This window comes from Manis pentadactyla, chromosome 6, assembly GCF_030020395.1.
Source record: "Manis pentadactyla isolate mManPen7 chromosome 6, mManPen7.hap1, whole genome shotgun sequence".
NCBI lineage: Eukaryota > Metazoa > Chordata > Mammalia > Pholidota > Manidae > Manis > Manis pentadactyla.
In genome coordinates this window covers 95,677,370-95,689,533 of record NC_080024.1, presented here as the reverse complement: position 1 = coordinate 95,689,533, position 12,164 = coordinate 95,677,370, and the positions used below count along the sequence as shown (strand labels likewise).

The 12,164-nt window shown below is 44.7% G+C and overlaps 1 protein-coding gene across 15 annotated transcripts in view; it reads left to right on the top strand.

Annotated features, from left to right (window-relative positions):
- Positions 1-12,164, top strand: part of DTNA (dystrobrevin alpha) — a 333,077-nt gene that overhangs the window by 259,582 nt on the left and 61,331 nt on the right. For all 15 annotated transcript variants that reach the window (XR_008998277.1, XR_008998276.1, XM_057503964.1 and 12 more), the window contains 4 exons: positions 474-559; positions 4,993-5,147; positions 8,576-8,681; positions 10,673-10,839. Coding sequence is in view for 13 of the 15 variants with exons in the window: in XM_057503964.1 (XP_057359947.1) it covers positions 474-559; positions 4,993-5,147; positions 8,576-8,681; positions 10,673-10,839 (514 nt within the window). In the remaining 2 variants the exon portion in view is untranslated. The remainder of the gene's footprint in view (positions 1-473; positions 560-4,992; positions 5,148-8,575; positions 8,682-10,672; positions 10,840-12,164) is intronic.

Sequence of the window (12,164 nt, the reverse complement as noted above, 5' to 3'; positions counted from 1 at the left end):
AATGATGGCTGAAAAAAGGTGTGATGGAAAAGCCCCCATAGTTACTGCAGCGAACTGGGGAATTCTCTGACAAAAAAAAGATTTTCCTAAAGCCTTGTTTAAATAAATTACAGAGACTGTGTACTCATCATGCATAAAGTTGCTTTAGGAAACTCAAAGGGAAAGCATGTTATGCCATTTCAATCCATAGTCAAATAGGACATGTCCCTCCAACTGTCAGTCCAGGCTTTGAGTGACTGACACATACACAGAGTCACTTAAGGATTCTGTTATGTCTTGAAAAAAGGAAATATTGAATAGACAGTTTCTCGGAAATGTATGTTGAACTGTGCCCACAACCTTTTCTAGAGTGGCTGTGCTCACATAACGCATGCAGCTCTGTGGCCTACGATTACTACAAAACAGAAAATGTCAAACCGCACTGTGGGAAGTTCTCCAAATAACATCTTTTTTTTCCCAATTATCTTAAACAGGGAAGGCCATGGTAAAAGTTCAGTATTTGCTGTCAAAATGGCGTTAGCCACATTGTGTGGAGGGAAGATCATGGACAAATTAAGATGTAAGGTATTCGTTGCATGCCTCTTTGTTTCCCCTCCCATTTTCTGCACCTTCCTCTCCCCGTTCCCACTCACTTGTGACTTTCCTTGTTCCTTAAGAGTTGTTTGAAATATGACCCTCACTGATTTTTTATTTTGTCTGAGAAATATTTCCTTATTCTGTAAATGCTAATGAAATGAATGTTTTCCTCCTAATTATTATTATTATTATTATTATTATTTAAAACCTGTTGAGTGTCAACTAGACTGTGATATTAAAGTGAGATATGCATCCTTTAAAGGTCACTGTGCTGTCCTGCCCTACAGGCATGTTCCATCAGCATAGGGCACAAACTCTGGGCCACGTTTAGGTCCTCCAAAGCCAGCTCCTGCCACACCCTCCCATCCTTTGCAGCCCAGTCCCTGGGAGCTGCAAGGTCCCAAGCAGACGTTGCTGGGATGGGCACAGAGATGGCACAAGTGGAGTGCTGTCTGAGAATTACCGGGGTTCCAATGAAAACGCGACAGCTGAAGTGCTGAGTGAGGAGAGACCTTTAATGTACATTTTGTCACTAAATGGGGTAGTTTTTAACCTACAAAGAGTGGGAGTTTGTTTTAGGTAAAGAAGCTGAGATTCAGAGTTGGAGTGAAGTAGGTCACATAGGTAAGATGATGCTAGGAGTTGAACCCTCACTTTTTTCCCTACACCAGTTGTTCTCAAATTTTAAGATGTATAAAATCCCCTGGCAGGCTTTTTAAAACATAGATCTCTGGGTCCTACTCCCAGAATTTCTGATTCAGAAGGTATAGCTGGGGGAAGAGGCCAGAATTTTCATTTCTAACTATTTTTGTGTAATGTATATGCTACTGTTTGAAAGAAAAATTTTCCATTTCACCCTTTCCCTGCCCTAAATATTAGGAGTTCAGGTTATAATGCTGTGGAAAGAGCACTGTCACAGAAACTGGGAATCCCGGGTTGTAATCCAGCTATGTGACTAATTAGCTGAGTCATCCCCTGACAGATACATCACTTGTTTAATCCTCAGCTTCTTTCTCCATCCGAGATTTGGGGATCTTGTTGGATCCCTGTAGGGTCCCTCCTCCCTGTGGTCATCTGTGATCACACCCTCTAGTCTCTCTCTTGCTTCTTGATGCACTAGGAGGGAAAGCACGACAGAGATACAGAAAAAAGCCCCTTGTTCCTTTGAATTTCCCCAGACACGCTCCAAGGCAGAGCCGTGTCAGTGGACCGCAAACAAGAGGAAGGCACGTGGAAACCCCGCACCGCCGTCCTCCTTCCCGCCTTCCAGGAACCCTTCTCGTGGCCTGGCCAGAGGCAGAGGAGAGGGGCCCAGACAGACTTCTCAAGGACCAGCTTAGTTTCACTTTAGCCTGAAAGATGTAAGAAGTTAAAACTACCTCCGTTCTTGATTGAGGATGGTAGTTAAATAAAGCAGTGATGGAACCAATTTCCTTTTTCTTATTAAAAAAAAAAAAAAAAAACAGCTTCAGAGTAATCCCAGAGGCATTTCCTTCCAGGTTAGGCTGGGAAGAGAAAGTTCAGCAAAATGGACCCGGGCAGAACAGGCTCCAGAGGCCCTGCCTGCTGACCTCAGGCCGCCAGTGGCCAGGTATGCTGAGGACACTAGATGAATGTGAGAAACATTCCCAAATATTCAATATTATATTAATAGCTACCTGGATAAAAGGGTCCCATGCTAAAATGAGTTTGAGGAAAACTGAGAGAACCAGAACACAGAGCCTTTCATGAGCCAGGTCAATTCTGTGCCCTCGAGGACCCAGTTCTCCATCTTCCTACTCAGCTTTCTGGAGCATCAGACTTACCCTCCTCCTGGGAGAAAGGTGGGCAGAGCACCTGCAGGAGGCACAGCTCACTCCAGAGGCCCCCCAGCCCTTCAGTCTCATTGCCCAGGGGTATTACGGACCAGTTACTGGTGGTAGGACCCCTGCCACCCTCTGGGCTGGACGGTCTGACTGCCCATGCCAGTCATGGGGTGACCCCCCATCACCTCCTGGTCTGGGAGGGCTGCTACTTTCCTGAGCCCAGGAAGAAACTTGGGGAATAAAGGTGAAGGGAATGGTTGTTAGGTAAGCAACGAACATGATCTGCACAGTTTCAAAGTCAACATATAACAAAGGTTTTGAGTAGATCTTTACCAATCATTAAACTCCTGTGGTCCTTGCAAGTGTGGGAATTCAAAGCAAACAGTGTACCTGCCCCAGGGCTGTGTCCTCACCTGATCCTGTCACCCACTGAAGGACCCAGTCAGTGAGCACAGCGTGCGTGCTGTCTCGTGGCAGGAGCAAACCCTCTCCAGAAGCAGCAGGTACACGTCCCATTGGAGAGAAACTTCTCCAGTCTGACAAAATGAGCTTCCCCGTGTCACAGATTCTGTGGAGAACAGTGTGGTGTTGGCACACCATGCTGCTCTCCCCCAAGGTGGGCCCGAGTCACAGCCAGTGCGCCCCCAGGGTCCTGACTAAGGAGCCGCTCCTATACTTACCCAGCAAGTGGGTTTGGTGGCTTCCTGGTGAGCTGGTCAGAAGCACATTGACCAGAACACTAGCAGTTTCACTGGAAGAACCTCCAGTGAACTTTCAAAATGTTGGTGAAAAATGAATATCCTTAGTCACCAACATTTCCTGTTTCAGTGATAGTCGTGAGCCAGATGAGCAAACACAGGCCAGTCCCCCCCGGCAGCAGGGCTGCCTCCTGCCCTGCAGGATTGTGAGGTTTCTCTAGTATTTAATAACAGGCAAAAGTAATGATTCTGTGTGTTGCTTTTGTAGTGAGAAAAGGTAAAATAAAAGGATATGGAATTTCTCAGGATCCAAGGATTTTGTTTTCCCTTCTATAAGTACTAATTTTTAAGCCCAGTGCCAGCTGTGTGGTCGGGAAGTTTTTCTATCTGTGTGCATCCTCAGAGACCTCTCATTTCTTGGAAGCCCAAGTGGCCATTGAGTGCACTGCGCTTTAATCCCCAGGACCCAGGCTTCTTGGGCTAGTCCTTAGCAGAGCTCCAGCTATGCAAATGAGTTCAGTATCAGCTGCACTGTTCATGCTCCTCTGCCTTTGCTCAGGAGACACTGAGTTCTTCCAGGTGGAGGCTTGGACAAGCCTGGAAAATCCAGGCCTCGAAGGTCACAGGTGACCCAGTGAGGTCGGCCAGCCTGCCCAGCAAGGGAAAAAGAAAGGGGGTTTCTTTTCCCCTTTCCATTGGAATTCTTGAGTTTCTACATTTGGATTTACATAAGAGTTCTTGTGCTGTTGGCAACCTTTAATTTTTTTTCACTTGTTATAATGAAACATAAGAGATAAAATCCACTAAGTAAGCAGCATTGTGAAGGTGGATGAGAACAACATTAATATTGTTGCTCAGGTAGAAATTCTATAACCTCATAATTGATACACTATTTGAAGCACAACAGAAATCCTGTATTATTGGAGTATTAAAGAAAGCAAGAGCCAATTCACATCCTCAAAACATAATCCAATAGAAGCCTTTAATATGCTTAACGTCTGACTGCAGTGTAAAAACAATGTCCTCAGGTTACATTTTGACCTTAAAAATGAAGCCCAAATGAACAGAGGTAGCACAGTGCATTTACAGTGGTTAATCCCAGCAGCTGTGCAGCCTGTTCGGTCCAGCACGGCAACTATGCAACCCTTTCATTCCAATAGTGGTTTCCACAGAAGGGTTACACTTCCTTGGGAAATTTTGCCATTAATATTCATTAAGAGTACACAGTGGCAGCGGCTGCGAGCAGAGGCTCAGTGAAGCCATGCACTCTGCTGAGAAAAACCTGGGGCTTTACCTTGTTGGTCATGCACAAGGCCAGGCCCCATGGACATCCCAAGTCAGATGGCCCTTCGCTGTGATCCAGGTACCTTCCACCCAGAACACCACGGTTTACAGGAAGCTTTCTGCTTCTGTGGGAAGTTAATCAAGTATTTCTGTTACATCTTCATCCCCATTCTGTCATTTCTCAATATCTTAAACTGAAAACCAAGAGTATTAATGGTAATATAGATGGATAAATAGCTATACACACACACACATACACACACATTGGAGTAAATTTTTTATTATGTATTTCAAATGAAGTCAGCGTATTTCTCATATGCAAAAATTCCCCCCCATAGAGTTATATACAAGTTGATAACTGGCCTCAAAATAAAAATGTGATGTTCTCTGTCTTGTCAGAATATGCTAATTTTACCCAAATTACTAGTTAATGCCATGCACTAAGACTGTCTGCAAAAAACACCCAAGGAAACATCGTGCCAGGAATATTTCAGCATAAAAATTAACTTTCATGTTATTGTTCCATAAAAAATCGTTCTGTCGCGTGTTCGTCTGCAGCGAGTGGGCTGAGCTAAAGTCGTGGGCGTGCTAGCATGGTGGATAGATGCCTGCCTTTTTCCTCCCGCCAGATATTTTCTCAATGATTTCTGACTCCAGTGGAGTGATGGTTTATGGACGCTATGACCAGTTCCTGCAGGAAGTTCTCAAACTGCCCACAGCAGTTTTTGAAGGCCCTTCATTTGGTTACACGGAACAGTCGGCTAGATCCTGCTTCTCTCAGCAGGTAGGAAAAACATGGGTTTTTCTCCTTCTGTATGTCACTCCGAGTCACTCCAGTGTATCTTCCAGACTCACACAAATGCCCCCTGAGCCAGGATCTGAACTCACCACACCTGTTGGCAATAATAGGTGTGTTTCCTGACCCCGAGCCAGGCACCTTGCTGAATTCTTTAGTGTCCATAGTGTTACTGCGCTGCACCTCGAGGGCTGAGTTGTCATGACCTCACGTGTCTGGTCTGACTCCGCACCAAGCCTCTCCCATGTGTAGCAGTGAAGGCAGCCACAGAGTCAGAACCTGCCACACACCATCTGGAAGGCCCAGACCAGCACAGGCAGCTGCCTCAGTTTCATGACATCCATTTGTGGTTCAGGGACATGTTTTAACTGGGGGACATGCAAGTCTCCCAGGGGAGCTGCTGTTCGCAGACCCTCATTGTTTATACCTGCCCGTCATGCTGTAAGTCCACAAGTCTGGCAACATGTCCTAGCATAGCACAGTGGTACTTTCAAATCCATAAATTGAAGTTTTGTTGACAATTAAAAAAAAAAATCCGAACTAAGCAAGTGTGCTCTCTAAAAAGGACCCCTTAAATAAGACATCAGTGCCTAGCAGCCACTGAAAAACCTGCATTTATGTCCAGTTGGTAAACCCCATCAGTCTGTTACCTGGTTACTGAGGTGCCTCAGACATCCCCGAGGTCGTGGATCATGCGGAATCACAAATGCATCCATGAATCAGTAGAAGGGATGGTTTGGTACACTACATGCCAGCTCCAGCCTGTGTTTCCCACCAGGAAGCCTGTGGACCCTGCCCAGTTCCCACCCCCAGGCTGACTTCTGTGCCCTCCCCGTCCACCACCAGAGCCTGCTCCTCTTTAGAGCTGCCTTCCCAGATGTGACCTCATGCTGCCTTCTTCTGTACACCTTCACTCAGAACTTCTCACCCAAGTCCTGCTGACTCCAGGACAGCAGTTTCTAGAAGTTTCTCAGATCTCTTTCCTCCTCCTCATCTATTGCCTGACCTTAACGTCCAAACTGATCTCTTTGCCTCTGAATTTGTTGATGTGTACTTTTGTTGTATTTATTTGTTGTATTGCATTCCCCATTGCGTTCCAAACTATTTCAGAGCCTTACTACAAAAAGGCCTTTTAGGAGGCCCTCAAAACACACAGAGTAAAACAGGATAAAACACAGAGCAAATGAGGGAAGCTTCCTTTCTAATCGCTCCACACAATGCCCCACGTGGCGGGCCACGCTCCCACTTAGCAGCCTGCATCACCCACAGGATAAATGGGATTTCGTGTCAGATGCCATGAGCCCTCCTCTCCGGCTCCAGTTTGCACCTCCACCCCCAAGGGGTCCTCTACCCGCTTCCCCCCAAGCCCCTGCCCCGCCGGGCGCGCCTCTGCATGGCTCCTCCATCACCAGCTCCTCCTTCTTGCCAAAGGTCACTTTTGGCCAAGACTTAAAGCCTCTTATCTTCACCATCTTTATATCCTGGAAAGGTGGTTTTCCGGCCCCATAAAAGGCACATAACAAATGCTCACTGTACTGAACCTCACCGATCGGAGAGCCAGCGAGACTCACCGGAACTAATGTTTAAGGACATTGGTTGTCTCAAGACACCCATCGAGTGACCCACCTTTGTTCAACTACCCAGCTTTCCAGCTTTTCTCACGGCTTCCTAAATACATGGGTCCATGTGTTTTTGTAGTGCTTAGTAATTCAGAGAACTGGCGCTGGTTATGCCTTACAACAGCCCTGCAAGCTAGTGAGGATTTTAGCATGTAAGGCCACGCGAGTGAGTGTGGGGGCCTGGGTCTCTGGGGATGGCCCCCCGACCCCAGTTCCAGTCTGTTAGCGTCCCTGTGGTGTTTTGTTGTTTCGTGCTTTGTCTGTGCAGACAGTCAACCCAAGGAATTGTGACCACATGTTACATGGATTCACTCTATCAGAGAAACAAAATAATTGTATTAATGCTGAATTCTTAGATTTTAGGTAGTGTATTGTAGAATCCTCAGTAAATTCATAAATGCCTCAGAATATTTCTTATTCAAAATTAACTAGAATAATAGGACCTTTAAGAGAACTTAATAGTACCTGTATTTTCAAAAACATTTATATATGATGTTGCTATTGCTCAAAATTCCTTTTGAAATATCATGTAGACTTTCCCAATTTTATAATCTTTAATATATCCTCAATGGTGAGAAATTTACATATGCTGAAATCAGAATATATTTCTGAAAACTTTCCGGCATAATTTTTAGCCAGTATGATGAATGGTCAAAATGAATAAGTGATTTTAAGTACAAAAAGAGGCAATATGAATCAAAATATGAACAATTTACTTTTATGCCTCATAAACTGGCTATAACAGCAGTTTGAGTAATAAAATTCTAAAATTGTTTGAATTACTCCTTTGCAAAAAGTCCAAGCCAGCCCAAGTGGTTGTTCTGAAAGACCATATTTAGGTCTATAAATTGTGGTAGTTAAAAAAAAAACACTGTCTCATTACTTAGACTTTGCTAAAAATGCCGTTTCATAATAATGTTGCTACCAATCATATAAAAAGCTTAAGCTATTTAATATTATGAGGAAAGGCTAAAACTGTAAATATCTGCTGGTGAGAATGATTAATTGAAGGGAAAAAGCAACTCTCCTGTGAACTGCAAGGACTCGTGTGGGGCGTGGGCCTCAGGAAGCCCCTAGCTCTTCAGGACAATTTCTTATCCAAAAATATAAAAATGCCCCATCTACCTTGGTATCCTAACTCAAAATGTCAACTGAAATAGTGATTTTTGCATATGAACATGTAATTTTTTGTCATTCCTACTATTTTAGTATCACATATTAATGTAAACTTATTTTCATCATTTTGAAAGAAGCTTATGATACATTCCTCTTCTACATCTGAAAGGACCAGGATCATGAGGCAATACAGACTGAAGAAAGTAGTCAGAAGAAAGGAAAGAAAAGAATCTTTCTACATTAGATCGTCCCCTCCAGGGAGGGTGGAGGGGTGGGGGTGGCCCAGGTGGGCCCTCCCAGCAGGAAGTCATTGTGCACATTGAGAAGACTGAGGGGCATGATCACAGTATGGTCCTGACCCCCTACTGGGTTAAATTCTGCAGAGATGCATCTCTATCTTCCACTGTCACTTTCGTACAGCCCCTTGCACACAGACGGGGTCCTCTGGGATTACTTCTCTCCTTGTGACACTGAACCAGGCTGAGTGGAGATAACCTAGCCCCATGTGTACTGATGTGTAGAGAGCAATCGGTGTTTTAAACTAGGAACTAGTTTCAAGTTATTTCTTTATATGTTAGAGGTTAATTGAATGTCTTGTTTTTCTTCAATCTGAAAGTATTTATATAGCAAGTAAGTTAAGATTGTTCTCTGTTATAAATTTCTGTGGGTTTTTCAATGCAGAAAAAGGTCACCTTAAATGGCTTCTTGGACACACTCATGTCAGACCCCCCCCCACAGTGTCTGGTCTGGCTGCCCCTCCTGCACCGGCTGGCAAATGTAGAAAATGGTGAGTACTCACTACTGAGCTAAGGCAGTTCCTTAAATTATGGAAATGAGCCCATCCAGGTTATTATTATTAAGCCAAGGTCATTGTTTTACACAGTCTATTTAGTTCTTCTGAGCTTGGGTAGAACTCTCCCTGATTAGTAAAGCCTTAGAGATGTGCTGCAATTCTAAATATTTATTAAATTTCACTGTGTACCTCTCAGGTACAGGTCAGGTGCGTCTTAAAGACTTGTTAGAACAGGAAAAGTATCTCAGTTAGGAATGTGACATTTTCTAGTATTTGTTTTAGGTGCACGTTTCCAATACTGGTAGACACGGCATGGACTTTATTCCTAGGTGCCTGGCCAGGAACAGGTGAAGGAGATAAGAAAAAAATTGGATGATAGCACTTTGCTAATCTTTAGTCATATGCTCCATTGTAAGCTTTCAACAGTTGTACTTATGCATAAGAAAAAATAATGTAACTGTTGTAACATGCTTTTTTTATAAAAGTAATTATTTCTAAATAAAAGAAATTACAGTTAGCATATCTATATTTAAATATGAAACGCAGTTCAAAACAAGATTTAAAGAAATTTAAACAGAACAATTCTGTGCCTCGATCTAATATTTAGATGTTCTTATTTATTGTTTAACTGAGATTTCTCCAGCTATAAGTGGAAAATATAATCCCATATCTCTTGGCTAGAATATTTACTTCCATACATTTCTTTAATATACATGGGGACTAAAGTTAGTTTAATTTTAAATTCCAAAGCAGAGTATTTAGCATCTGCCTTATTCTCTGTTTTAGGTAAAAGTTATAAATCTCTCCTGTTTTGCTCATGAGAAGATTTAAAGAAAGAATTTACTAGTCTCCCTCTGATCACTACCAAACATAGTTTTATTTTTGTGCTTCTTATTCATCTGCAGAGGCAAAGAGCAGTTGAGGTCCAGATCATACAGGATGAGTCTGCATTTCTGTTTACAGTGCCAGAACCACTGTTTTCCAGGCATAAAGCTATAATTTTGTTCCTTCTCCTCAGTGTTTCCTGATCTTCCGTCAGCCCCGTCCCTGCACAGTGCCCCTGGAGTCCCCGCACGGTACTCTGGGAGCCAGGTCCTCCCCAGCCTTCCCAGGAGCCAGGAAGAAGGGATGTTGCCCCAGAGCTGGCTGTGCCCTTGTGTCTGCAGTCTGCTCTTCACCTGCACATTCTCACTCATTTGCATTATTTTCCCTGGCTCCTTAGCCAAAGATAACTTTACCAAAGGCAAGAATTGCTGCTGTTTGATATCTTCAGCTCATGGCGTGAAGAAAACTATTTGGATTCAATCATTTGTTAGCTTCAAATCTGAATTAGTCTTTTACCTTGCCTGCTTTATAATTCAAATTTCCTGCCAAAGAAAGTGTAAGTGCCTCTTGAACTACCTGAATCAGAGCTGTGTTTGGGTATTTTGTACGTCTCTGGGTCCTACCATCTGCCCCTCAAGAAAGGAAAAAAGTGTTGTTAAATGGAGGCAGTGTCACTCATCAAATAAGCCCATTAACCACTCCGTTTTTCACAAAAGTGATTCCGTTCTCTCATGAGGTTTCCTGCTCCCCACATCTCCCTTTCTTCGTCCCGTTCCCCGTTTCTCCCATATCGGCCCCCCGCCCACTGGACAGCCCCCTCTGCTCGCCCTTTGTGCTCGGACCTTCCGGTGAGCTGGGCTGGTCTCCCGGAGACACAGAGCGATCTGGGCCCCGGCGAGGCTGCTGGGGTAATTTACATGCTGGTGGTGTAAGAGGTGGGAGGAGAAAGAACAGAGGGTGTTCCAGGGGTTCGCGTCAAAGAGCGCCTACCCACCACCCATTTCACGCTTGGCAAGGCCGGTGCAACTCCAGAGACGCGCAGAAGGCCTCCTTGGGCCCCGACGACTGCCGTCTGGCCCCCGGCACAGGCCCGCTAAGCTCTGCCTGTCCTTCTTGCTCAGACTTGGCTCTCCACCTTTTTCCTCACGTCCTCCCCCCAGTCTTCCATCCCGTCGAGTGTTCCTACTGCCACAGCGAGAGCATGATGGGCTTCCGCTACCGATGCCAGCAGTGCCACGACTACCAGCTCTGCCAGGACTGCTTCTGGAGGGGGCACGCCAGCGGCTCCCACAGCAACCAGCACCAGATGAAGGAGTACACATCGTGGGTAAGGCCGGGCTGCGCGGGCGGGCCGGGGAAGGAGGCAGGGCGATGGGCCGGCGCCTTCCGCGCTGGCGCTCCCGCACCCTCCTGGGGCATCTCGCTGCGCCCGAGCCCCGTGTGACCTCCCCAGCCTTACACCATAGGAAGCTCAGTGAGGTAAGGGCCTTTCCCTGTTTGTTAGGGATTTTCTGTAAGAGTCACTTAAAAATTACTGTTAGCTTCCTTCTCCTTAGGTTCTGAGTTATCTGAAGGGCATGGCTGGAATATAAAGGAGGCCTATAAGCATGGGCAATGAGTAATTTGTTCCATTTACTTTTTGGGAGGAGGAGATTGTGGTTTTAGATTAGCAAAATCATCTTCCCTCATGAACACTGAGTGGCCAGCTTGCCAAGGTGACCCCTGAGGGGTCTTTAGGAGGTCTTTACAATATGCATTCTAAATCAGAATTGTTTTTCTAGAAATTGCTATTGGGAACCAGTATTCAGTGTACATATATTAGTTGTTCTCTGTCAAATTCCAAATTCAAGGAACAGTTCTCTTCACTAGCTTCATATACTGAGGGCCTCATCCAGTCTAAACGCCATGTGCCAAACCAGCCACTATTGGTTATACCACATGCTAAGGACAGATATACTAACATGGCATTCACGATGGCAGACGGGAGAGAACGCTGTTTCCTTACTGTCAACATGTTACCAATTCTCAAACTTGTTCTATCTCAACTCCTGAAAGGTTGGTGTCTAAAGACTAATCATCTTTAATTGTTGTTTAATGTAAATACAAAAGTCAAATAAGGAGTCTTTTTCTTAGGGGCTGTGGACTCTAAAAATCATATGGCATGCCAACATCCTTACAAAGCAGGATCAGACCCCCTGGAGGATAAAGGGACCCTGATGTTTATAGGGTGAAGAGCTGCTCCATTTTAAGTGTTCTAAGAATTACATCCTAGAAGAAGCTAAAGAGGGGGTGTTTGAACAATGCTCCTATTAAGGCACCTCAGGGACACTGCAGGGTCGGCTCCCAACCACCACACAGAGCAAATAGTGCGAAAAAGAAGTCAAGTGAATCTTCCATTCCCCAGTGCAGAAGGTCCCGTTTGCCCTATGCTGTCATCTATTCAGTGCGCAGTAACGTATCTAAAAAACAATGTGCACACCTTAATTTAAAAATATTTCATTGCCAAAACATGCTATCATCTGAGCTTTCAGGGAGTCATTATCACTGATCACAGTCACCATCACACATACAGTAACAACGAAACAGCATGATACTGCAAGAATCACCAGATATGACACACAGACATCAAGTGAGCAAATGCTGTTGAGAAAA